The following is a 27619-nucleotide window of genomic DNA, read 5'->3' on the forward strand; positions in this document are numbered from 1 at the left end:
TATTCAGCAGTCTGTAATAACACTTCTATTACCAAGAGATTCTCTGTAATTTTCTCTTTTTTATTTAATAAGTCAAGCAAGTTGAGTCCCTACCCTACATAAGGCAGTTTCTTTTACACTTTTTTTGTCTACTGCATATTAAGTGGTATATAAATTTTCAGAGGAAGGTACATAAAATCATTCTCCACATTGTTATTGCAGAAACTGGACTCTTCCTACTCTGCCTTCTGTGTGACATTTTTACTACTGAGCAATTTATCACCTTAACCTCAGTTTCCTATTGCCTCTACCAGCAAGGCAGAGATGGTGGTTAAAATATGTCATCTGCTTAAGAGGCAGATTGGGGAAGGACAGTTGAAGTATATGGTGATCATAAGGCAAAACCTAAACTTTTAAAGAAAACTAACTCAGGTGACCTATATGCAAAAATCTTTCTTACATTATACATCAATGTGCTATTTATATGTCAGCCAGCTTTTGCAAATAGCAAGTCGACTATGAATCCTTTGGCAAAGTTCTAATATAGATAAAGACCTGCCTGGAAAGCTTAGCTGCAGCCTTATTTGGAGGTAAGAAAATAGACTAGATAAGTTACATGTTATCTTCTTAATTTACCTTTTGTCTCTCTATTTTCATAGCAAAGTATCTAATACAAAAAGAAATTTTAAAAGGAATTTATCAGTAGTCTCACCAAACAACTATTTTTTTTCTTGTTCCTTTTTCTTTGTGTGTATCCTGATACATAATGTTATATTACAACTTTCTATTTTGCTTAATGTTTGAGCACAAATTTTTTTCATATTATTATAGTTTTTCTTATTTTCTTTTTAATGACTACATAACATTTCAGATTGGCTAGCATATTGATATCGTTTTCAACTTTATGATTTTGTAATGGACAAAGTTTGCTTTATAGTCATTACATTTGGAAACCTCATAATATTTTGTTATGGTTTAGAAATTTCCTTTCTCATGTTTACATATCTTATATTTTTTTAAAAAAGAAGAGATGCTTACTTTAACCATATTTTTACTTTTCATTTTCTTTTCTTTCAAATTCTTCAGGACAGATATTCAAGGAAATGTTGATATTGGAGATTTGACCTGGGAACAGAAGGAGAAAGTCTTGAGATTGCTCTTTGCAAAAATGAATGGTTTTGTTCCTAGGTAACTCCCTATTTCTATAGTAAAATACCAAGTTGTTATCAAACCCAGAAACCATACAGGAACAATGAACTTATTCTTACTTAGAATTAAAGAAATGGGAAAGGACCAGAAAATATAAAAGAGTTGTACTGCTTAGCTACTGCAACTCCCAGAGATAAAGAATGGGAGATGAATGAATGAGCATGAAAATGAAAGATGAATTAGAATTAAAGGGAGGAGAAAAGAGAAGATTAATCTTAGAGTTTAAAGTAATGCTTTGCTAAGACAGTACAACATTGCTTAGCTGAATGAATGGTAACTGAAAAGCTTAACAATTGTTAAGATTTTATTGGTCTGCAAAGATAAGTAAATGATTTTTAAGCTGATTATTAATCAAGAGAATCTCTAATACCAAGAAAAAGACCTAGAAAAGAAAACAGAAATCCACAGATATTCCGAATAATTCTTTGTAATGATTAGTTTCACTTTTTCTCTACTGTGTTTTATCAGGGACTATAACACTGGTAATAAACTATAAAGTGGCTAAAATAAATCAACCACTTATTAATTGATTGTTTTGTGCTTGGCACTGTGTTAGGTACTATGGAGATTCAAAGAATTAAGAGACATTGCCCTTGATCTCAAAGAGCTTACAACCTGGTTGCCCAAACAAAACCAAACATAACAAGGAAAAAAATTAGGTGGCACAATAAAGTATAGTTGGTGTCAGACAATATGTTAATGGGTTAGAGTAGTCAGGAAAGACTTCAGTCAGGAAGACTGAAAGAGTGTGACTCTGTGGGGTGCCTTGTAGGATAGTGGGAGAGTAGAGAGAGGGAGAGGTCACATCAGGCAAGGGGCTTAGTAGACAGCATAAGCAAAACACAGAGGTGGGAATGGGTGTGGGGTATTTAGGGAACGTTGAGGAAAAACTGCCTGGCTTGAGGAAATTTGGTGATGCTAGAGAGTAATTAGTAATTAGAAATAAAGTTTAACCTATATGGTTAAATTATGATGAGCCTTAAAAACCATGCAGAAAAGCTTGAACTTATGCTATTGTAGATTCTAGAGTAGTGTAACATACTTTTCTTCTCTGCCTTGCAGGAATACAAAGAGCAGTAAGCCATACTCTCATACTCTCTCACTGGAAGGGTTCACAGGTCATTGTTCTCAGAGCTGACCTTAACCTAACACAGTGACATATATGATGGATTGGAGGACAAAAATAGAGTTGGGGACCAGCAGAAGCTACTGCACTACTCTGGGCATGTGGTGGTGAGGGTTTTAGGCAAGAGTAGGAGCAGTCAGAATAAAGGGGAGAAACTGAGAAACACTTAGGAAGGAGAAACAGGACTTGGTGATAAAGGACAAAAGGAATAAAGAAAAGGGAGTAAATGTTTTTTAGCTTAAGAAATGAAAGAATGGTGGTATGAAAGGCAAATGAAAAATCTGGAAAGCCAGTGTGAGGGAAATGTTTAAATTTTATTTAATCCATCCATTAATTCATTTAACATACACATGTTGAGCGCCTACTATTTATTGAGGATATAGTGTTGAGCAAATAAAGACATCATGCCTAATCTCAGGGAGTTTATGGTCTACATGGGAAGAAAAACATTCAAATCATCACACAAATCAATCTAAAAGTACAACTATGACATAGGCTCAAAGGAGTGGCATATAGTGGTAAGAGAGCCTACTTTAGGGGAATCTGACCTGACTGAGGAGATCAAGAAAGTTTTTGAGGAAGTAAAAGCTTGAGCTGACCTCTAAAAGGTAAATAGGAACAAAAGAGGGGAGGAAAAACTTTCTAGGCAGAAGAAATAGAAAGTAGCATTTTCAGTGTTGAATTGGAGATGATAGCAACATATTGAAGTGAAAATACTTAAGGCATATGTAAATAGTGATTGGAGTACAGATGAGAGCTTAGGGAGGGAGATTTGAGCATGTTTAGTGAAAATTGGTAGTTGAGTTTCAGAGAATGGATGAAGGTAGAAGAGTAAAAAGCTGAGGCTAGAATCTTTAGGAGTAAGCACAATTAATGAACAGGAGAACAAAGAAGAATACAACCAAAAGGGAAGTGTTTAAAGAATTATAGGCTAAACAGAAGACAGAGGACTTGGAAATGGCTTTTGTGTCTCTGGTAGCCTTCCAGAGTTTTATTAAAGAGGTGTAAATATGAATGTCTGTCTCATTGTGAGTTGACTTTTCTGTACTCCAGAGAGTACAGCAGAGTTCCAGGCCTCAATTTCCATACTGTGTTGTTTTCAACACTGGAGAAACAAGGAATTTGAGTGAAATTTTTCACACCAAAGCAATGAACTTGAACCTGGCCACAGTGGAATGATGTCTAAGCCTGTTGGAATCTCATGCCAGGGTTAGATGAAGGAAAAATAAAATAGGAATAGAATAGTGAAATGTTGAAATGAAGATGAGATTAAATGAGAAAGCTCAAATCAGACTGGGGAGGAATTAGATGATAAAAGGTCTTCCAAGGCAAGTGGACTAATTAGGAAGTTGGTAAGAGTTCAGTTGATTGATTATGACTGCGAACCAACAGTTACAATATTTTTCTTTGTGATGAACTAAGTCAAAGGGGTATAACCAATAAACTGTACTCTTTAGTGCATCAGCGACCACTCTAGCTATAACTCAGGCACTAGTAGTATCTAAAGTACATTTTTTTTTTGTGAGGAAGATCAGCCCTGAGCTAACATCTGTGCTAATCTTCCTCTTTTTGCTGAGGAAGACTGGCCCTGGGCTAACATCTGTGCCCTTCTTCCTCCACTTTATATGGGACGCTGCCACAGCATGGCCTGACAAGCGGTGCCTCGGTGCATGCCCAGGATCTGAACCTGGGCCACCAGCAGTGGAGTGTGTGCACTTAATCGCTACGCCACGGGGCCGGCCCCCATTTTTTTTTTTGGTGAGGAAGATCAGCCCTGAGCTAACATCCATGCCAATCCTCCTGTTTTTTTTTTTTTTGGCTGAGGAAGACTGGCTCTGGGCTAACATCCGTGCCCATCTTCCTCCACTTTATATGGGACACCGCTACAGCATAGCCTAACAAGCGGTACATCAGTGCACACCCGGGATCCGAACCCGGGCCGCCAGCAGTGGAGCGTGCCCACTTAACCGCTGTGCCACGGGGCTGGCCCCCTAAAGTACATTTTTTTATTAGACTATTTAATATAGCCAGATTTTGAGTGGGTTTATGCTGCTTTCATATGCACTTGAGGACAAGTTTTAGGAATGGAGTATGTGTCTTTATCTGCTGGCAAGTCAACCTACTATACTTTTTATAACTCTGGTAAGCTCACTTGCAAATTAGAATATTGAATTGGTGATATGTTTATTTCCTGTTCTTAAACCAGGCTTTCCAAAGTATAAGGAGAAATTTTTATACTGAGTCTCTCTCCATTGGGTAACCTTTCTGTGTTCTGAGGTTCTTTTTGTGGGAAGGGAATTTTTCTGGCCATGTTTTTGGTCAGTACTCTGGTTCAACCTTGCCCATCACCATTAATAGCTGTTGTGTGAGTATCACCATCATGATTATCTCCATAAATGTTTCTGTTTCTTTTTTTTATTTTTTTTATTTATTTTTTTCCCCCAAAGCCCCAGTAGATAGTTGTATGTCATAGTTGCACATCCTTCTAGTTGCTGTATGTGGGACTCGACCTCAGCATGGCCGGAGAAGCAGTGCGTCGGTGCGCGCCCAGGATCCGAACCCGGGCCGCCAGCAGTGGAGCGTGCGCACTTAACCGCTAAGCCACAGGGCCGGCCCCAATGTTTCTGTTTCTTAAGTTCAACACATCTCAACTTTGAGAGAATAGAAGTTTATATTAACTTGCCTAACCTTATACTGCCTATTGTGTATGCAAAAGCTCATTTTTGAAAATAAGAAGCCCATCCAACAGAAGCATTTCATTTAGCACTTTAAAAGTGTAGTTGAAATACAGGGCACAAGGAGATACTGCCTGATTGTTAATTTTTACCCACCACAGGAAATACAGCCAGAGTTCTAGGCCTCCAGTTCCAGACTATGTTGTTCCTGACAATGGAGAGACAAAGGAATGTGGGTAAGGTTTCCCTTGACAAAGCAATGAACGTGAGCCTAATCACAATGGTTCTTGTGGACAACTTATATGTGCTAGAATTGAGTCCACTGTTCTGAACCAAGTTCCATGTGTTTATGGTTGTTGACAGGTCTGTTACTTTGTCATTATTGCAGGGATGAATGTAAGCTTCAAGATCAAACCTTCATCACCCAGCAAGAGCCAGTCTCAGACTCTTCTGGTGAACTGGTAATACCTAATACTCAGAAAGGATCACGAGAGTCTGACATAGTAAGGAGTCTGTAATCTAACCAAACAATACACATAACTGTTACCTTTCCCCATGCAGCTTCTTGCTGAGTCACAGTTCTTTTCTCTACTAGCCAGGAGCTCTCAGGGATCAGTGAAATGAGTAATAACACTAGTATGAGATCATGGACATTTTTATAACAATATTCACACTAAGCAAGGCATATTATACTTGATGCAAATATGTATTTGTGCCTCTTCTAGTGTGGAAAACTTATAAATTGCCTTTTGAAATATGCAGCCTAGCCAAAATATGTACTATCTTTTATGTAAGAATAAACATAATGACCATGTAACTCTTGGTTTTGGACAGAAGTGGGAAGTCTGAGTCACTACAAGCTAGGGGGCAAAGACATTATAAGGAAGTATGGCACCATGAAAAAAAAAGCCAGGTTTTCTTTTTAAGAGCTTTTTATTTGTAATTTGTTATTCATAATCAATTAGTACAATGTAGAATCTGAGAAATTTCAAATGAGGCCACATCAGAACAAAAAGAAAATAAAACGCTGAATTTTTTAGCTGCTACTAGCATGAACATAACTGTACAGATTTTTTTTCCATCTAAGAAACAAGAAACTCTTTTGAGTAGCAAGTAGCTAGCCAAAGGAGTTGATTCCAATTAGAGCGAGGCAATTCTGATTCGTTATTATTTTTAAAAAACTGATTTCCCTTAAATGTAAGGAAAACTTAGGAGTCTCTGTGATTATATTTAATTCCACTTGGAATTTAGATAATATGACCTTTTATTCAACCCAGCTTGTAGTTGTTGGATTGGATTAAATATCACTACCAGTTGCCAGCTGTGATAAGAAATGAAACAGGGGGGTACTGGCTCTGTGGCGTAGAGGTTAAGTCTGGCATGCTCCACTTTGGTGGCCAGGGTTTGCAGGTTTGGATCCCAAACCTACAGCACTTGTCAGCCATGCTGTGGTGGCAACGCACATACAAAACAGAGGAAGATTGGCACAGATGTTAGCTCAGAGCTTATCTTCCTCAAGCAAAAAGAGGAAGATTGGCAACAGATATTACCTCAGAGCAAATCTTCCTCACCAAAAAAAAAATGAAACAGGGGGCATTCTATCACCAAATTGTAAATTTCTGTGTCCTTGCCCTTAGGAAGGCAAATCCCGCCCCACCCCCACCCCAAAAAGACCCAGAGGGGTCATAAATGTATTTTATTAAAGATCCAGTCACCTTAAGTGATTAAAGATTTTGACATTCTATCCAGCAGCTGGCAGTAATAAGCCTAAAATCCAGAGTACACAAACGTTTTCAAGGTTTTCACTATCCTTAATTCACTGAATAACCCCCATGGAATAGGTTAGCATTATCCACCTGATTAACAAGGAAGTAGAAAAATAAATGACCTATGTCGTCTGGCTGAGGACCAGAAATTAGTCTATCAGAGCCAGTAGGTTTCTCCTAGTTCATTGGGTGAAAACCGTATCAAAACGACAGGATTGAATTAGGATGGTAGAGCAAAAACACAGACTCTATTCTGTTTAGCACATCAATTTCTGTTCTGACTTACAGTTTAGGTATATCAAAGAAACAAAAAGCATACAGACAGAAGAATCTGTCAAAGCATCTCTTTTTTTTACTACTTTACATCATAAAAAGCTTTGAAATTTCTTAGGCCCCAATCAATTACTGCACACTAAGGGTTCTTTCATGAAAAAGTATCACTAATGAGAAATGCAGGCAAGAGGAAAGAACAACGTAAAAAGTTCGGCAAGTAATATCAGGTTAGACTTGCTTAAGGCAAGAGTCTTGCCCACTCTCATGGTTAGAACACCCCTTGATGTCTGGGGCCTAAAATAACTTTTGAAATGACTTTCTAAAGAAACCTATTGGCATCTGAATTAATGACTGAAGCATTAGTTAATGATTGCTGAAGCAAACCCTGAAATTTAACACTTGGCACACACAACAAAAAGTTGATGTATTCAACGCACACTGAGGTAACCTTGAGAAGTGATTTTAAGAAGTAGGAACAGGGCCGGCCCACTGGCGCAAGTGGTTGGGTGTGTGCGCTCCGCTGCAGCAGCCCGGGGTTTGCCGGTTCGGATCCCGGGTGCACGCTGATGCACCGCTGGGCAGGCCATGCTGTGGCAGCGTCCCATATAAAGTGGAAGAAGATGGGCATGGATGTTAGTCCAGGGCCAGTCTTCCTCAGCAAAAAGAGGAGGATTGGCAGATGTTAACTCAGGGTCGATCTTCCTCACAAAAAAAAAAGAAGTAGGAACAATGACAATGATAGAATTAGTGGTCATGAATCACTAGGACAAAGTGGTATTCAGCAGAAAAGAATGACGCAGTTGTCACAATTGTGGGATAAGTAGAAATGGATTATATCTTGTGTAGTGTGGGATAAATGGAGGCTCAGGAAAGCTTGACAAAGGGGTCTCTCCCACTAGCATTTACATAGGGCTGTGTCTGAGGATCAATCAAAGGGTTAATTATTTCTGTCCGATTTTCCCATCCAAGAGGTCATCTTCCAATTACTAGAAGATCTTCTTTGCATACACTAATCTTCCCTTCCTCCAAGTCATCAGAAAAAGGGAGAATTTTTAGAAAACAGGTCTAAGCTTTCGTTCTAGATAAGCATTTCACAGTTAAAACAGTTATCACAAAAATAGAAGTATGAAGAGCAAGTGAAAATCTGGTTTCAGAGTTATACTAGGAGTCTCCCTATAGCAACTTTGCAGGGGCTAATGGTCCTGAGAAAGATTTTAGTTACAAGGTATTCCATTCCCAGGGATCTGATCTGAGCAAAGTTTGCAAATGAAGTTGGTCAAGAATAAAGGGAGATTACTTAGGATGGACTGAGTTTGGAACAAATTTGTTTCTAACGGCCCATGGTAGGCATAACTACAGCAGGTGAGGAAAGGGTAGCATCTTCTTCTTTCCACTGAGAAGTGATGGTCTTTAGCTGAGTGTAGAATTGGATACCCTAAAGAGAATAAAGGAAAAAAGAAAGAGAAAGAGAGAGAGTTAGCATATATTTCTGGGGGAGGTTCATGATTCCTCTTTTATTCAGCTTTTGAAGGAGGTGCTGCTAAGTGCTACTCACGTTCCTACTTGAGGAATAGGTGCAACCCAAATCCAATATATTGTTCAGGAGATAATCTATGTAAAACATTTAGCACAGTACCTGGCACATAGTAAACAGTCAACCTTAGCTATCATTATGCTGAAACTAGCCAAGAGCATCTAAATGGAAAAATTGAACAATGTAATCTGCTAAACTTGTAGGTCATTCTGTTCCTAGAGCTGAATATCATGCGCTCTGAGGTATTGAGACATGGCTCAGATCCTGCCTCTACTCCTTCCTGACTGCTCTTTAACCCTGGGCCTTATCTGTGATTTAATGCGCACCTCATAGCAATGTCTGAGGGAAAAATAAAATGACATACAAACATCCCAGCAAAATAATTGCTGTTCAATAATTGTTAGTTTTCTCTCCTTCTCATGAAGAAGAAAAAGGAATGAAGGGAAATGTATATTAGGCCATTTCTGACAATTGTCAGTGATAAACAGCTCTATACTGAAGTAGTAAAATCCACAATATCTTACAAATCTAAAGTAAAATGTCTGATGTTATACACATTTACTTCTAAATCACCTATAACGTGAGCCAAAAAAATTCAGCATATTTAAGGCTTTTACATATACATAGTTTATTTTATATGAATATGCTCGAGCAAAAGAGAATAGACTGTGCAGATCTAACACTTATAAAATTACTTGCAAGCTAGAAAGATATTATTAGGAAAAAACACCTGGCTTGATTAAAATAGTCTTCTACAATATTTGACAAAATCTGGGCCATGTTAATATACTGAAAACAACCTTAGAGTTTATTACATACTTTCAATATAAGATACAACTAAAGTTTATATTTTATTATGTAAGAGTGATACTTTCATGTCTTCTTTCCAGAATGCAAAATAGCAATTTAATTACCTAGGGATTTAAGACTTGAAACTGTGTATGAGGTCAGTCTTTTCCTGCAAGAAGCCTCACTTACCAGAGTAACTTACAGTAATTAAACCAAGCCAGGGGAGAAAAAAGGAGGAAAAAAACCACAAAACCATTTTAAGCAATAGTTTTACTCTGCTTCCCTTGAAAGAAATTTTTGTTAACAGTATCCAACTAATCAATTTTGCAAAAGCTGTGACTAATGTACAAACTGGATAATCAGCCTCCAAATAACCAAAGTGTTTTTTTAACCAGTTGGCCACACTGTCATATTCTGCTGTGCAATGCCACTGTTAATTTTTTATTAACCTATAAAAGGGAGACCTGTATAGAAAACATGTAATTTATTACTGAAGGTCCCAAAATAGCTGTATTTCTGTGGGACTACAAAGAACTTCCACTAGCCCATTTGTTCAGCACATGTTTAGGTGCCTGCTCTGTGCCAGGTACTGCAGATAAGTAAATAATAATTACAGTGTGGGCTAGTGGTTTAAGAAGACTTCTCAACATGGCTTAAAGAGCCTACATGACTTGCCCCTGCCTACCTCTCTAACCTCATCTCTTACCGCTCTCTTCCTCATTCACTCACTGTGCTCCAGCCCATTTCTACTTTTTGAACATGCCATGCCTGTTCCTGCCTTAGGACATATGCACCTGCTGAAGGATGTGGTAATAGTGGTAATTTAATCCTCATAACCTTATAAAATATAGGTACTATTACTGTTCTTATTTTACATATGAAGAAACTTGAGGCATAGAGAGGATATACCCCAAGGTCACACAGTTAATAACTGGCTGAACTGGGATTTGAACCCAGGCAATTTGGTTCCAGAACTGCTTATTTTTCTTGTTCAGTGCTGCATTTATAGTGCCTAGACTAGTGTTTGGTAGAAAGAAGGTGTTCAATAAAACTTTTTGTAAATGAATAACTATTATAAGAGAAATATGTGCAATGGGAACATATGAGGGCATACCCAACCCAGCATTGAGGAAGGGGCTGTGGTGGTCATAGGTGATTTTCTGGAGGAGTCCATTCTTTAAACTAAGACATGACAGGTGATTAAGACTTAGTCAGATCAAAGGGAGGAGGCAGAAAGAGGGTCACAGGCAGAGGAAACGACATATACAAAGGCTTGGACTTCCTCATGCTCTTTTCCCAAAACTTCGTTGTCTTGAGTTATTCAGGAAGAAGCAGCTTTGGCAAAATTTTGTTAACTTTTAAATCTTTTCTAGGGGACCTATTGACAAGCACTGCTGAACAACATATGACCCACCGAAGCTGCTGGCAGGCCCCTCCTTGCAGAATCTTTATTCCTGAATATGTTCAAAAAAGTTTCTTAGAGGAAAAAGCATTTTTTTAAGCTTAAAGTTACCTGTTTGCCATAGAAATTGGTGTCTCCCCTGAAGGAAGATCGAGAGCCGGTGAAAGAGAACATTGGCAAAGGCACTGGAATGGGGACATTCACACCCACCTAAAGCATAACAAATCCACGTCAAATACTAAGAAATGGACTCAAACAAAGGAACTTGCCATTTAGAAGCACAAATGCTTGGCATCAGAGAGACCAATTTTAAATACCCACCTTCCACCCCATCCTCCATCCCATGAACTTTTATTCCTGAGGAAGAAATGGGACACTGTGGGAGATCAGAAGGGCAGCAGTGACCAGTGTTTACCGTTTCCCCTTACAGTAAATGGCTACAAGAATTTCCTAAACTTTCTGTTCACAAACCTGTCCGACATCCACCAGGTGGGAATATTTCCGAGCAGTGGCTCCATTGGTGGTGAAGATGGCAGTTCCATTTCCATATGGATTGTCATTTACAATCTTGATAGCTTCATCCAAAGAGTCTGTCTCCAGAACCACAAGAACTGGACCAAAAATCTCCTCTTTGTAACAGGTCATATTTGGCTGCCAGGAGTGATGCATCCGGAAAAGAAGTCAGTATTTTATGCTTATTTGGTACTTTATTACCCATTGTTTACGTGGACAGCTTTCATGTTAGTAATCTCTTTTCATTTTAAACCAGCTACAAAAAAAAGGTGTTTTCTTGCTGTGTTCCATCTTCCAAGCTACCAATCATATAAACAACTTGAAATTCCCATTAACTACAACTACACTCCTTTCCTAAAGCACTGTATTTTTAGATACCATGACCCATCACTAGCTTCCTCTTTTATACCTGTATAACTTGTTTATATAATTGTTATGTTACTGAAAAGTTACATGAAAATTCATTTTTTTTAAATCAAAAATATATTAAAAACACCACAGGAGAATTTTTCTGATTAAAGAAACCTGTGCTAAGTTTTCTGTAACATAAACAATCCATTCTCATTTACTCCTTTGCCTCCTAATGAGTCTATACATTTATATTTTGATATCAGGTCACAGTACACCTTTAAAACATCCTTTACCACTGCAGCTAGTCAGCTGTGTTTGTTGCTGTTAAGTGGATTTTTTCTCTGTGGTTCTGTGGCAAGAGATTTCATAATTTCTACTACTCTTACATTCAACTCTTGATTATTCAGGATTACAGTAGGATTAGTGGGGACATATGAATTTCAAAAAAAGCCTCCTAACCTCAATTTAGTCATTAGTTTTAGCTGAGAGACTTGGCAGAGTTTTGATAAATAAAAAGTGACAGACCAATTCTTTTCCTTTCGTCACTTTCTGGTGAAGATGCAGCTAAACTGTGGGCACAGAGTAGGTACTCAGTAAATACTGGGTGGTTGATATGTTGATGGAGATACTGCAATAGCTATAAGCTAGGCAGTAAGAAGGAGCAGGAAGAAAAAATTAACATTAAACAAATAAGTGACAAGTATAATATAAGATAGGGTTGGCAAAATATGGTCCGTGGGCCAAATGTGGCTTGCTGCCTGTTTTTGTACAACCCACCAACTAGGAGTGGTTTCTATATTTTTTAATTTATGAAAAAATCATGACAGAATTATTTGAAATTAAAATTCCATTGTCCATAAATAAAGTTTTATTGGAACACAGCCACACAATGTTGATGGCTGCTTTTACACTAAAATGTCAAGAGTTGAGTAGTTGTGACAGAGACTGTATACCCCTGCAAATCTGAAAATGTTTACCATCTAGCCCTTTAGGGAAGGTTTGCCACCCACTGCTATAGTGGAAAGAGGTTGGGAGTCAGGAGGGGAGGCTCATTCAGACTCCAGATAAAATAACTGAGTTATCCTGGCAAGAGATGAGGTCTCTAGTCATTAAATGTCTTCATTTATAAATTGGAGGGATGAGATTCCATAGCTTCTAAGGTGCCTTCAGGTCTTGTATTTGTGAAATAAATAATCCAGAGTTGTTCACCTTGACATTTGAGATGATGGTCGGTCCAACAAAGTTGCCATTTTCATAGCCTTTGACTTTAATTTTTCGACCATCAAGAAGGATGGAAGCTCCCTCCTTTGTTCCGCTATCAATCAGATTACAGACTCGCTCTTTGGCCTGGGGACTGATCAGAGGGCCAAGATCAGCTCCAGGCTGGTCTCCTGTAAAACAACACAGAAACATTTAAGGTTTTCATTAACATAAATTATGAGTGCTAACTAAAGATGAACCCAAATGACAAGTATAGTATAAAGAGAAGCAATGGTAAGAATAGACATGATTGTTCCCATTGGCCAAGGTCAATGCTAAAACCAAGTCTAAAGGAGCTAGGCAGATAATTGATTACCTGCATTGACTCTCAGATTTTTGGCACGCTCCACCAGCTCTGGCAGCCACTTCTTAGCTTCTCCCACAAGGATCGCTGTTGAAAGAGCCATGCAGCGCTGACCAGCAGCTCCAAATGCTGCCCCAACCAGCTGGTTCAGGGTATTTTCCTTATTGGCATCTGGCATGACTACCCCATGGTTCTTGGCTCCCTAAGGAAATACAGAAAGTACATGAGATCTTCCTTTGCAATATCCAATTAGGCTAAGAAATTAAGCAAAGAATCTGAGATTTCAAGGAAACCTGAGAATTTAAGGAAAGGACTAGAGAATTTATCTTTTGTTGCTTTGAGGATAGACTATCATTTTGATATTGCTGACGTTTTGGTAATAGTAAGCAAGTCTCCAGGTTACTTTTTTTTTAATTTCTCAGCTGATAAGCTGATATGTGTTAATTTAGATCAAAACCATTACCAAAAAGCCCCAATCACATTCAGTCAAACTGACAGGCTAAGTACTGCATCCAGGAACCAAGGAGCACTCCTTTCTCTTTCCTAAGTCAGATAGGACAGAATCTGTTGTCTGCTAGGGTTTCCAGTTATATGAAGAGCAATGTAAACAAAGAGCTGCCAGTAATAATGCCAGTAGCCTGAAAGGCAAAACAGGAGGTAGACCTCCTAATACACAATTTCTGGAAAGAGGTTGCTCAAACTGGCTTGCTTCTAGATAATTCTAGATACATAGCCTCATAAACTTCTTTTCTATGTAGGATAACATATGATCACGTTTCCAGATACAACTATAGTTGAGTGCATGAATAGAACCAAGTCTGCTACTTAATTTTATCCCCATTACACATAGTATACTATTAGACACAGAATACACTCAATAAATACATAGTGAACTGGGAGAGGCTTAAGTCAAATTGGCCAAAACACATTCAGCCATGAAAAGAAATAAGTGGGCATACCGTGAACAGTTTCCAAGCCTGTGCATAGGAGGCTATCCTTTCTGCAACATTAGCCAAATGGTGAGAAAGTGGCAACTGGACTTTATATTTAGTATTAAAGAATTGCTAAGTATTTGGCAAGGAGCTAGTAGGAGAACAGCAAAACTATGCAACTAAGTAAACCACACTCACATATCTTACAGGGATATTTGGCTCTTTCCAATGCCTTAAATAGCCTGGACTCTTAGGGAAGATCATATCTTGGACATTAGTAGTTAGGATATGCCTTAAAAGAAGGAAGGATAAAGGGCTAGAAGCATGGTCTGAAGGATGAAACACCAGAACCAGAGTTCATCTGTTACTGCTAAAGCCCAAAAAATTTGGATAACATTCTTAGGGAGAAATGTGCCCTTTGTCACCAAGATTAGTTGTATAAGATAAAAGGTAATTAAAGTGACTTTGAATAAAACTCATCACAAGGTTCAGGGTTAAAGACATTCAGAATGAAATGGGAATAAAGAAACACTGGCATTAGAGTGAGATGTGTGGCCCCTCTGCTGAAGGGCTGTTTCTAGGTAATTTTAATACATAGAGTTTAGGGAAAAAGGAATAAGAAATCACCATATTTGCTTGAACTCTCTTGCCATGTCTTGACCCTCTCTCAAAGATGTATTCTCCTGCCTTGTTGGATCCCACAAAGCTGATGGCTTTGATATCCGGATGATCACAAATAAAGTTTACAGCTTTAAGAAGAAAATAAATGATCACCACAAAAGAACAAATAGCTATAGGCTTCTCAACATGGTACATCTCCCCTTTTCCCACTGGTATGAATGAGAAGTTTTCATACCTTTGTTTTTCTACCCTGGGTTCCCATTTTGAAGTTCTCTCCTTGTTCTCTTAAATTCTTTAAACTACAAGTTCTATTTAGCCTTTTCTCTTCATTACTTTTCTCATTTGCTAGTCAGAATTTCCACTTCTAACTCAGAAGGCTACAACTCCTATTTTCCTCCAAAATAACAGCATTTCAATACTCAACTCTTCCTTTTGTCCTTTAAGAATGTGGTATTTCCTCACCAGTCACTATATACTGGGACTTGCAGATACCATGTGAGAGGCAATACAGCATAGTATTTAAAAGTGAAAACAAGGGTCAGCCTTCCTAGGTACACACATCCTGGCTTTGATGGTTTCTAGCAGTGTGACTTTGGGCAAATTACTTAATTTTATTATGCTTCGATTTTCTTATCTGTAAAATGGAAAAATAATAGTACCTGCCTCAAAGCGTTGTTGTAAAGATTAAATGAGATGATAAGGGGCCGGCCCCACGGCGTAGTGGTTAAGTGAGTGAGCTAAGCTGCTGTCGGCCCGGGTTCGGATCCCGGTCACGCACCAATGTACCACTTGTCAGGCCGTGCTGTGGCGGCATCTCACATAAAGTGGAGGAAGATGGGCATGGATGTTAGCCCAGGGCCAGTCTTCCTCAGCAAAAAAAAAAAAAAAAAAAAAAAAAGAGGAGGATTGGCAGATGTTAGCTCAGGGCTGATCTTCCTCTCACACAAAAATAAATAAATAAATAAATGAGATGATATATGAAAGGGATGAGGAACAGTGCCTGAAAACAAAAGCACTTTTTAAGTATTAGCTATTATTATATAAATTAGAAGGTCTTCAAGTCTATAAATTCTCTGAGTTAAATATCCTCATAAATTCTCTCAATATTGAAGTGAAAATTTTCTCTTTAATCTTATCTGTGTCTTGCCCTAATCCATATTTCTTTGTCCCAATGTATCCTATAGGGCAAGATGCATGCTACTCCCCAGTTAAGTTACCTTAGCATACAGAGATGGCAAAACAGTCCACAAACATTACCTTCAAACATGGAGGTTACTATTAGTAAATCCCTTCCTCCCTAGGTTTCTCATCCTAAAACACCCATCACCACTCAACACCTTTGATTTTTTGGTAGCCAGATTAAGTGCCACATACAGAAGGGCATTTACCTTCATGTTGTCCGTGGATGACATTCAGTGTTCCGTCAGGGGCACCAGAGTCCTGGAGCAACTTGGCAAGAAGCATAGTTGCTCCAGGAACTCGCTCTGATGGTTTCATTAGGAAGGTATTCCCACACACCATGGCCATGGGAAACATCCAAAGGGGGATCATGGCAGGAAAATTGAACGGAGCAATTCCTGCACACACCCCCAGAGGCAGACGGTAGGAATAAAGGTCCATGTCTTTGGTGATGGATGGCATGGTCTCTCCCAGAATGAGGGATGTCACACTGCAGGCATGCTCAACCACCTCTGGAACAGAGAAGAGGTAGTCAGGCCATCAGCTCTCCACACTATACACCACAGTCATATGTTGCTTAACAATGCAGATATGTTCTGAGAAATGTGTTTGGTGATTTCGACATTGTGTGACTATCACAGAGTGTACTTACACAAACCTAGATGGTATAGCCTGCTACACACATAGATTATGTTGGTACTACTAATCTTATGGGACCACTGTCATGTATGCATCATTGACTGTAACGTCGTTTTGTGGCGCATGACTGTACTTAGCTTTGTCATTCTCTAGACAGCTCTGAGGACAGGGAGTGGCTCAGGCCAATGACAGAAGGAAGAAACACTGACTTGCCCTTCCATGTGAAGGGGTTGTGCAAAATGAGATTCTCTGAATGGGAAAAAGACAGTGAAACGCATATACCTACTGGAAGATCATTCAAGTAAAATAAAGAATGAAGTAAATCAATCTCATAGATAACTGAGAAGTATTGACATTTCCCACAAGTATTAAAAAAGACATCACGGGATAGCAAAATCTACATAAAGGAAGAAACAATCCCCATTCTTGGATCTTTGCCTTCCATCTTCCTTTGCTCCTTCCTAAGGGTCCCTGAACTCCCCATGAGGGATTCCCAGCTTACGAAGGCCTCGAAATACATCTCCTTCAGCATCAGCTAGGGTCTTCCCTTGTTCCAGCGTGATTACCCTGGCAATTTCTTTCTAGAGAGAAAACACACAAATAGAAACCAATGCAATCCTTTTAGTTCACAGGCAGCCAAGGAAGAACAAAACTGGGGGAGAAGTAGTATGAGGGAGAGAGCCATGATCTACGTCTCTGGATTGTAGAGTTGCCGAGGGCAGCTAAAAGGGCCTCTGGGGGAGTGACAAGTAGACAAGTATCCCCTAGGCAACAGCTTGGAAAATTATACCATTCAGATTTCTTACCAAGTTTTCTTTAATAAGTTGTTGATAGCGTAGCAGGACCTGTTGACGGCTTAATACTGAAGTGTCTGCCCATGCAGGAAAAGCACGTTTGCAGGAAGCAACACCTGCATCCATTTCAGCCTTAGTGGCCTGAGGGACTCGACCAATGACCTCATTAGTGGCCTGATGGGAAAAAGCAGCACATGATCCTCTGCCCCCACCCCACCTTCTCCATTTTTCATCTAGTCACAGAGGCAGCACCATGTGCTTCATGATAGACACTCAGGCCCCCAGTTTCCCACCATGTTTCCAGAATTCTAGGCTAGTTGGTTTAAGTCCCAAAGGCCTAGTAAGCTTTGCTTACTGGGTTGTGGATGTTGGTCCATTTGTCACTTTTGGATTCAACAAATTTCCCATCAATGAAGAGCTTCACAGTTGGCTAGGAAAAACAAAAAACAGCAACAAAAAAAACTTTGTATTAGTTATTGCTTTACTTCTCTCTTTCCCTTTCACAACGAGGAAGGAATTCGGGTTGATAACTGAATCTACTGCTCTCTAGAAATGTTCAGTGGGGGCTGGCCCCGTGGCTTAGCGGTTAAGTGCGCGCTCTCCGCTGCTGGCGGCCTGGGTTCGGATCCCGGGCGCGCACCAATGCACCGCTTCTCTGGCCACGCTGAGGCCGTGTCCCACATACAGCAACTAGAAGGATGTGCAGCTATGACATACAACTATCTACTGGGGCTTTGGGGGAAAAAATAAATAAAATTAAAAAAAAAAAAGAAATGTTCAGTGGGGAAGAGAAACACAATATACTTGTCTATAGTGTTAAGATGTGGCACAGCATTTCAATACTGTGATCTCTCTGAACATGGGAAATTCCCTGCTAATCACACAGTGGAACTTCATGAGTAAACACACGTCACTGAGAAGCTTATACTGAAAAAGCAGCAGACTCTATGTTAACAAAGATTAGCTATTATGACTTATTGGCCCAGCTAACCTTCTGTCATATTACCATGAGCCGTGTCTTATCTTTACGATCAAAATATTTTTAAATGTTTCTATCTGTGTGTATTTTTTCTGAGAAGTAGCTTACTTTAATTAAATTTTCAAAGGGGTCCGTGGACCAAAAAGCGTGGACTACTGTTTTACAGTGTGTGCATAGTTCTATATAGAAAGGGTTTTGAGCACCAGTCCTTATTTATTAGATTTTAGGTACTGCAAATGGCTGACAGACAGGTCTGTGGAAACAGCTCTAAAGGTTGTTAGGAAGACAACTATCTGGCAGAGTCAACAAAACTTCTGGAAGCCATGAAAATGTTTGTATCTTTTGACACAGTAATCCTATTTCAGAAGGGAAATAATCTAAAAGAAGGAAAAAACTATAAATAAATGTTTTATAATATTGAAAAACTGAAGCAATCTAAATGTTATATGGGGAAATTATTATTATTATTATTATTATTATTTTTTTTTTTGTGAGGAAGATTGGCCCTGAGCTAACATCTGCCAATGCCCCTCTTTTTGCTGAGGAAGACTGGCCCTGGGCTAACATCCATGCCCATCTTCCTCCACCTTATATGGGATGCCGCCACAGCATGACTTGCCAAGCGGTGTGTCCGGTGCTGCCCGGGGTCCGAACCAGCGAACCCTGGGCCACCGCAGCAGAGCGCGCGCACTTAACTGCTTGTGCCACTGGGCCGGCCCCTATATGGGGAAATTATTATTATTATCATTATTTTTTTGTGAGGGAGATTGGCTTTGAACTAACATCTGCCAATCCTCCTCTTTTTGCTGAGGAAGAGTGGCCCTGGGCTAACATCCATGCCCATTTTCCTCCACTTTATATGGGATGCCGCCACAGCACGGCTTGCCAAGCGGTGTCTCAGTGCGCGTGTGGGATCCGAACTGGCGAACCCCAGGCCGCCACAGCGGAGTGCGCGCACTTAACCGCTTGCCGCACCGGGCCAGCCCCTGGGGGAATTATTATAATGAGTTAATTCAGGTTATAGCTACTTGATGGAATATTATGCAGCCATTAAAATCATAACTATAAAGACTATCTTGTGATACTGAAAATGCTTACAACATAATAGATATATTATTAGATAAGAAAACTAAGAAAGTTTCACATACACTCTGAGCACAATTATATAAAGAAGATTAAATGGCAATTTCCCTAATTATACTGGATTCCTTCTCAGCAGTCAACCTTTAGTGCCAAATAAACTCACCACTGAAGAAGAAGAGAATGAGGATGCTGGATACCAAGTGGAGTTTACCTTGCAAGAAACCTATGAGGTAAAAGAATGATTATTTTGATAAACGAGAGCAGAAAATTATTAAAAACTTAGCAAATGGCTACTGTATGCTTACCATTATTGTGAGCATATGAAAAAGGACTTGGTGTTTGCTCTAAAGGGTCATATAGTCTTTAAAGAGAAAAGATACGAGACTATGAGATACAGCAAACTATGAGAAAACAATAAATCATGATGATCATGTCCTCAATATCCAGGACAGTTCTGATGTAAAAAAATATATATATATTTTTTGTCATTAGATCATATTTTCCTAATTTTTGGCCTGGGAAATGTAGTTATTATAAATCTAACAATATGAAAACACTTAGCATGATATCTAACACAATAGGTTTTGAATATGAGATATTATATAACCAAGTGTCAAATGTAAGTATAATAGGCCCATACAAGTCCTTGAACACAGATGTTGATAGCAGCTTTATTTGTAATTGCCCCAAACTTAGAAACAACCCAATGTCCACCATTGGATGGGTGAAGAGGGAAACGAATGTGGTATATCCATACATTGGAATACTACTCAGCAATAAAAAGGAATGAACTACTGATACATGCAACAACATGAATAATTATAATAATTATACTGAGAGAAGTTATACATAAAAAGAGTACATACTGTATGATTCCATTTATATAAAACTAGAAAATGCAAACTGATCTGTAGTGTCGGAAAGCAGATCAGTGGTTGCCTGGAGATGATAGGGAAGGCAGAGAGGAGGGGGTAAGAGGGAAACTTTTTGGGGTGATGGATATGTTCATTATCTTGATTGTGATGATGTTTTCACAGGTGTATACAAATATTAAAACTTATCAAATTGTACACTTAAATATATACAGTTATGTCAATTTTATTTCAGTAAAGCTGTCTAAGAAAATGCCACACGTATCTTATAGGAAAAGAACATGTTACACAGGTAATATTTAATAGGGTATAATCAGCAAATGGGGGGGATCAGGTATAATAAAATAACTCTCTAAAAAATAGTGTGTATATATGCTATGGGAGTTGATTTAAGAAATACTCAAGTATAATTAAAGTGTACAAACTGAAATACTCAGGACTGGAATATAAGAGAAAGCTGCAATCTAATAACCTATTATCTTGTCTGAAGAGAGACCATGTTAACCAAAGGTTGGGGCATAAGTGCAAGTATTTGTGTGCCTGCAGCACTGTCCAGAGGAAAGGGTGCTGGTCCTTCGGGTCAGCAGACAATCCTTCCAAAAGCCTAGTCTGCTTCCTCTGCCATTCCCCACAAAAGCTATTTCAAACTACCAACACTCTCCTGGAGAGTGTCTTCTTTATAGCCATGTTCCCAATACCAACTTAGTACATAGGGTGTTCAATAAATATCTACTGAACAAAAGAAAGGTCCACTGGGCAGATATATTGCCTGACTGCCCCCACCCGACTAGGTTAGGTGTCCCTTTTTTGTACCCCCATAGCAGCCAATACATCCCCTATCAGGTTTATTTGTCTCTGTTGTAATTGCCTGGGTACTTGCCTATTACCCCAAAGACTGTAAGTTCCATGAGGGTGGGCACTGCATCTGTCTTGTTCACCTACTTTACAGAGTCACTGTGATCAGGATTGTTCAGATATGGAAAATAGCAAGTAGTTGGTGCTCACTAATTGTTATTATTATTTGGTTATTATTATAAATACTATTTGCTCTCACTCCTTGCTATTTCAAAACTTACCAATTCTCTTAAAACTTCCAACTCTGCTTCTTACTTACTCTCAGGAGCTGACCTTGTTTTTCCTACTTCAGAGGAAACAGAAACCATTGGATGAGAACTTCCTCAATTTCCTACTAGCAAACCTACAAAACTGACCTGCACCTATACCCATCCTTTTTTCCTTCCTCCCTCTTATAATGGAGAAGACAGCTAGCAAGCACGGTGGGGACAAAGTGACTGGGAGACAGAGGTGCACAATCAGTATCTGTGGACTGACTGAAGAGGTGTCTGTGCTCCAATCTAAGGCTAGTCTCTGCACCTGTGCTCTGAAGCCAACCTTTCCTACTGCCTGACACTTCCATCACTTATCCTTTCTTTCCTGTAACTTAAACCTCTCTCCATCCAATAGCAAGAGTTCTCTATACTAACTACCTTTATTTCCTAATCTCCCACTAACTCTTCAATCTATTCCAGCTTTCATGACTGAACATCAGTGACTTTCTACATCCCATGGACTCTTCCCAGTCCTCCTTGTACTTGATCTCTCAGCAGAGGTGATACGGTTAAACATGGCCTCCTTCCTCAACCTCCTTTTCACCTATCTTCTGTGATGCCCTGGTATCTCTTCTATTTCTTAGGCCACTTCTTCTCTGCCCTCTTTGCCGGTTCATTCTCCTCTCCCTGGCCACTAACTGTTCAAGTTCCTCAAGGCTTGGTCCTAGGCCACCTTTTCTTCTCATTCCACGTACTTTCCTTGGGTAATTTCATCAACCCTCGTGGCTTAATTATCTAGATCCTGATGATGCCCAAATCTGTAGTCTTCTGCCAGAATCTTCCTCTTCAGCTAATACCTACATAACTGTCTTCACATCTCTACTTGGATGTTATTTAGCTACATATTCATCCTCCCACCAACCTTCTATGTTTCCTGTAGCCCACCTTTCAGCGAATGGGCCTACTATTCACCTTGTTGCCCAACTAGAAACCTGAATGTCACCCCAACTCCTCCCTCTCTCTCCACATTGAATCAAACAAGTCCTGGCAATCTGTTCTCCTAGAAGTCTTTGGAACACGCCCCTTTTTCTCTACCCCCTCCTGCCATCACCCCAGTCTATATTATCATCGTCTCTCATCTGGACTTCAATATTGGTTTCCTAACAAGTCTCCCAGCCTCCAATCTTAAACCTTCTGAATCCATTTCCACCACATAGCCAGAGGGTCTTTCAAAACACAATCTGGTCCATCACTCTCTTGTTTAAAAACCCTCCAATGGCTTTCCACTGCCTTTGGGATAAAGACTAATCTTGATGTTGCTTAGAAGACTCTACATAGTATCTTTACTTCTCTAGTTTCATAGCTTGCCACTTTCCTCTTTGCTCTCTTTGCTCTAGCCATTTGGAACATGTTTTGTGCTCTCTCTAATCTTGCACATGCTGCTTCCTCTTGCCTGGAACTGTTTCATCCCATTTTGCTTGGCTCCTACTCCTTAGCTCCCTACTTAGCCATGACTTTGGGTATAGGTGCAGGTCAGTTTTGCAGGTTTGCTGGTAGGAAGTTTTCATCTGATAGTTTCTGTTTCCTTTGAAGTAGGAAAAACAGAATTAACTCCTGAGAGTGAGAGGGGAAGTAGCAGAGTTGGAAATTTTTAAGTCTCAATCTCAGGTCTAGGCTAAGTACCTGATTGGGGAGTTTATAAAACACCTGAATTCCTCTAGTCCTCATATCACATTATGGAATAATACTTTTTTAAATCATTAAGTCTGTCTCCTCCTAGATCACCAGATGGTTCTGTCCTCAGCCCCTAGAACCATTCCTGGAATAAAGTAAGCACTCAGTAATATTTTGCAGGATGAAAGAATGAGTACTACCAAGCAATTTTTTGATACAAATTTTGTTTCATGTATACTCTCTTATAGGGCAGAAAATGCATGCATCAGCCAGCTTGAGCATTCTAGGCTACTTAATTTTATTTTTTCATTTGTATACAGCTTCCCTGCTGCAAAGAGGGCATAAAAGGCACTGCATCTGGTATAATAAAACATTATCATATAGTTTTTGACAGGTTAGATCTCTTTTCTTCATTTCCCAAGAAACACTTGTTAGCACTGTTGCTGAAGAAACTCCCCTACGTCCAGTCACACCAAACTTCTTGCTGTCTAGATGTTGCTATTACCTTTACCAGGAACTCCCTTCTCCCCTTGGCTAAAGGCCTGCTAGTCTTGTAAGACTCAAGCCCAGAGCCACCCTCTTTTGGAAGCTTTTCCTGAATTGCACAGGTTGAGTCTGGGGCTCTTTCCCTATGTTCCTGCAGTAGCCTGTGCACTCCTACTGTTTAGCACTTATCATTGCATTACAACATGGGAGCTTTCAGTGAGTATTTTACTTACCTCTCCTTTCCCAAAGCCTGGGACAGTGCCCAACACAGAAAGAGATGACAAGATTTAAGTCTTGAATTCTCAGCTCCATCAGTTACTAGTTGGGAGACCTTAGATGACCTTAAGTGTCAGGTAACTCACTTCATTATATTCATTAATTCTAATCTTCACTAATATTCTTAAGAGTAGAAAGTGGTGGAGCTGGGATAGTATCCAAGTATGACTGTGAAGCCTGTGCTCTTTCTACCACATCACTGAGGAAAGTCACTGAGTTACTTTAAGACTGGTTTTCTTATCTCTAAATGGGAGTGGTAATATTACAAGGAGCAGAAGTTTTACTAGCCACCATAACGGAGAAGATACGCTGAATACTTAAAATAACTGAAGACGTGAACTCTCTCCTTTACAGATCCTTTTGATAGTCCTTTAAAATTCATGACAGACAGATTCTAGACTATTCTTTATCAAAGAGTCATGTTACAGTAACTCCTAGTTGGCTAAGGATTACTATTTCTGTTCTTTTCCAGGTCAACCCAGAAGTTTCTTCAAATGAATCAGAAAATAGGTCTGTTTCCAAAATAAAGTACATGGGAAAGGAGACTTTTTTCCTTGATGCAAAGGACAAAATACTTCTTAAGGCTCTCAGTGATTCATTGTGATGGCGGGGAGGCAAAGGAAAAAAGTCCATTTGTATAAAAGATTTCAAGGAGAAGCTGGGAATGAAAAGTATAGGGTGGAAACTTTGTTTCCCTACTTCTAAAAAAAGATACTAGAAAAACAGAACTAGGATCACAGCAAGAAATATATGACTGAAGCCAGACCATCTGACAAACCCTTCCAACCCACTCTCTACACTGTCTCATTAAATAGCGTATTTAAACATGAACCTTTGCTGATTCTGCTAAGAATCTTAAAAGTGCGAGTTTCTGCAGTGGAACTCACTGAAACCTGGTAAATAATAATATTATCTAAAAGTCCAGCAATACAGAGGAAGAAGTTCCCAGGTTGGATGTAATAAGTAAGAAGGTCAATGTTGTTTCTTGCAGGTTGGAGAATGTTGCCTGCAGTAAATCTTGCCTGACATTCTAAGTCTTTGCTGGGCTGTGAGCAACAGGGGAAAGGCTATGGACAGAATTGGAGATCACAGGCCTCAGGCATGAGCTCCTGTAGCTCTACCACCTCTCCTTAGGCTGGTTTAGGGGGGACCTAAACCCCTCCATGGGCAGAGTTGAGGGTGTATGTGCACATTAAGAGCTGACTTTGGGGCAGGAACTTGGAACTTACACTTCTTGTCTTCCTTGGCTCCCATTTTCTAGCACCTGTTTTAGAGATGTTTAGTCCCTTGCATGTGCTTGGAACAAACTGGTAGCATAATTATGTGTCCTTATTTACCGCCAACATGAACACTGTAACTTTGCTGAGAGAAAGTTTAACTGCAAGTCGGGGCAAGCAAGGGGACAGCCCACAGCCTGTGGAAAATACAAAGCACCATAGCTGGGGAAGAAAGCTCAGCAAATGGCTGCTTTGGGGGAAATCTAGTGTACACTTCTAGAAGGAGATTCAAAGTTCATTCTCTGACCCTCGCCCCTAGTGTGCCTCCTCCTCTCCCCTTTACCTCGGATTATAGACAGTGAAGTAGGGTGGGGGAAGGGAACAATCTGGACGCTCCCGGCAGGTGCAAGAGCTCTAAGAAAGGTGAGCAGAAGGGAAGTTTCTGGGAGAGAGGTGGCTGGTGCAGAGGTGAAAGGGAAAGACGGTGGGCACACCGAGAGAGGTGAGGGCAAAAGAGTGACAGCAGAGACAGCGCAGGGCTGGAGGAGGAGAGTGGGCTAGAGCCAGAAAAGGGGAGGCTCAAAAATAAAAGGGCGGAGGGCCAGGGGTGATAGTCCAGGGCTGGATCCAACGAGGGCAGACACGGAGTGAGAGGTGGGACAGGGCCGCACAGGTCGGATGGGAACAGGAGAGTCGGCCAAGAAGGGGTTGGTTCAGAGAGTGGATGGAAAGGACCCAATTCCTAGCTTTGCGACCCCTCGGCGCCACCCTCACTCACCTGCAGGATCCGGGCCCGCACTGCCGCCGCCGCCACCACCGCCGCCATGGTTCTCGCCCACCTCTTCTCCGCCTCCCTGGGCCTCAACTGGCCGAGACTCCCCAGACTCACTACAGCTGCCAGGCCTCGCCCCTCCATCCTGCTGCACCTCCTCATTGGTGGAGAGGACAATTTGCCCTAGCCAATGACTCGGCCTAACACCTGACTCCACCCCTCAGTCCCAGTCCTAGGGGTATGCGATTGGTCAGAAGTAGAAGGTCTCGACCCCTCCCACCTCCGCAAATTCTGTTGGCGGAGGTAGGGAAGACGTCCCTGACTTGGATGCTCTATATTGAGCACACCGGGAAAACGCCCCCTAACCGGGAATCCCGATTGGCCACAGGCACGACCGCGGCCCCACCCCCTCATTGAGGAAAGTAAATAACACTCTCCAAGAATTTGCCGTGGCTCCACCTCATCCGCCGCGCGAGGGGGTGTGGCTAGTATTAGGAGCGGGGCTAGGCAAAGATTGCCCTATGGGGCGGGGAAATGAGAGGGGGCTGCGAGTTTGGAATAGGGTTTCTCTTTGGGGGCGTGGCTTATGAGTCCTTGCTTTCCCGCCGACGGTTGGCCACGTCACGTGACATGGGTTGGAAGATGGCGTCTCCCACAGAGGGTAAGAGCCGGTTTAGAGATCCTTCGCCTACAGGCTCCTTTGCTCTCCTGGGAACTTCCCCTCTCCATCTGCCCCTCGAACTTACACCTCTTTCTCGGGCTCCTCTCCTTTCCGTTTCCTTGGGATGTGGGTGCGTCTTCAGCTCGCTGGTTTTTCACAGCGGCTCTGGAGGTGCGCAGTTTCCTCGCTGGGTACTAGGCGGGTGGAGGAGGGCACACGCGAGGGATCCATCCCGGGCCCTGCCCTTCCTTTAGCCCCATTTGGGTGAAGCTGAGGGCCGAGGAGGAGATACTGCCGGAGGAAAGGAGGTGCCTTACTGTAGCTTTCTACTTCTGCGGCGCCTCATTGAAAGGTCGGTTCTCGTCTTTTTGAGTATCTGAAATGATTCTCTCAAATCCTAGCTGGGATTGGTGGCTGACCTCATTCCTGGACTGGACTGCAAGAGAAACGTGACTCTCTCCTGTTTCCTCAGATTGGTACCGTTGACATGAGAGCCCCGAGGAAAATGAGAATTGAGCTTTTTAGTGTAGTCTTGCACACGTCGCAACCTTTCTTGCCGCTGCTTTATGTGTTATTTCCTCAGGCTGAGTGAATGAACGATTTCTGCTTATGTTGTCTAAGATACAAGTCATCTCAGATAGCAACTGAGTGGTTTTGGTATATGCATATGCGTTTGCTCTTGGTTCTGCTTTAGAGAGTTAGGGTCTTGCAGTCATTTCTGAACTCACTTAATTTTTGCTTCTGTCTCCCCCATCCCCACGTCCTTTTCATGGATATGTAGTGTTCCCTCCTCAACCCACCACGTTTTGTTAGGAAGGAATCTTGGAAGTTCATTTCAGGACTGAGGAAATATGAGGCCAGAAAAACTGTATTGAGTACCTACTATATGAAAGGCATAATGCTAGGTGTTTGGGGAGAGGAAAAGATTAATCAAACATGTAAACACTTTTGCAGTATCAGGTCTCATTTTAAATGTTGCCTCTCGGGGAGGCTTTCCCAGAATACAATATCCAGAGTTGCCTCCTTCACCATTATTCGCTATCTCAGTACCTTCATTGTCAGCATAGTTATTCTGTTAACTTTGCCGCTTTCACACGAGATTATAAATTCCAAGTCTGTCTTGTTCATAGTTGGATCCCAGGGCTTAGCACAGTGCCTGGCAAGCAGTAGGCCTTCAATTAACATTTATTGAAAGAGTGATTAG

The 27619-nt window shown here is 40.7% G+C and overlaps 3 protein-coding genes across 10 annotated transcripts in view; 2 read left to right on the forward strand and 1 right to left on the reverse strand.

Moving 5' to 3' along the window:
- BBOF1 (basal body orientation factor 1) overlaps positions 1–5562 on the forward strand; it is a 37686-nt gene extending 32124 nt beyond the window's left edge. Inside the window, exons 9-11 of the mRNA XM_058567341.1 lie at positions 1066–1167; positions 5151–5225; positions 5378–5562. Coding sequence (XP_058423324.1) covers positions 1066–1167; positions 5151–5225; positions 5378–5507 — 307 coding nt within the window. The 3' untranslated portion in view covers positions 5508–5562. The remainder of the gene's footprint in view (positions 1–1065; positions 1168–5150; positions 5226–5377) is intronic.
- A 317-nt stretch (positions 5563–5879) lies between these two features.
- Positions 5880–26519, reverse strand: ALDH6A1 (aldehyde dehydrogenase 6 family member A1). 4 transcript variants are annotated; one of them, XM_058567321.1, is made up of 12 exons: positions 26501–26519; positions 19572–19631; positions 17702–17776; positions 17359–17520; positions 17055–17133; positions 16123–16425; positions 14741–14862; positions 13194–13383; positions 12827–13008; positions 11225–11404; positions 10865–10963; positions 5880–8463 (listed from the first exon to the last, which is right to left on the reverse strand). In XM_058567321.1, the coding sequence occupies exons 4-12, from the start codon at positions 17470–17472 to the stop codon at positions 8359–8361; spliced, it is 1374 nt and encodes a 457-aa protein (XP_058423304.1). In that variant the 5' UTR covers positions 17473–17520; positions 17702–17776; positions 19572–19631; positions 26501–26519; the 3' UTR covers positions 5880–8358. The 4 variants fall into 4 exon arrangements, with proteins under 4 accessions (XP_058423304.1, XP_058423302.1, XP_058423301.1 ...); XM_058567319.1 differs by lacking the exon at positions 26501–26519 and adding an exon at positions 25761–25841 and having other exon boundaries at positions 19575–19631; XM_058567318.1 differs by lacking the exon at positions 26501–26519 and adding an exon at positions 25761–25841.
- The window catches only part of LIN52 (lin-52 DREAM MuvB core complex component), a 116849-nt gene continuing 115573 nt past the window's right edge, over positions 26344–27619 (forward strand). For all 5 annotated transcript variants that reach the window (XR_009223718.1, XM_058567337.1, XM_058567340.1 and 2 more), the window contains exon 1: positions 26344–26415. Coding sequence is in view for 4 of the 5 variants with exons in the window: in XM_058567337.1 (XP_058423320.1) it covers positions 26385–26415 (31 nt within the window). In the remaining variant the exon portion in view is untranslated. The remainder of the gene's footprint in view (positions 26416–27619) is intronic.

The sequence above is a fragment of the Diceros bicornis genome, chromosome 24 (genome assembly GCF_020826845.1).
Source record: "Diceros bicornis minor isolate mBicDic1 chromosome 24, mDicBic1.mat.cur, whole genome shotgun sequence".
NCBI lineage: Eukaryota > Metazoa > Chordata > Mammalia > Perissodactyla > Rhinocerotidae > Diceros > Diceros bicornis.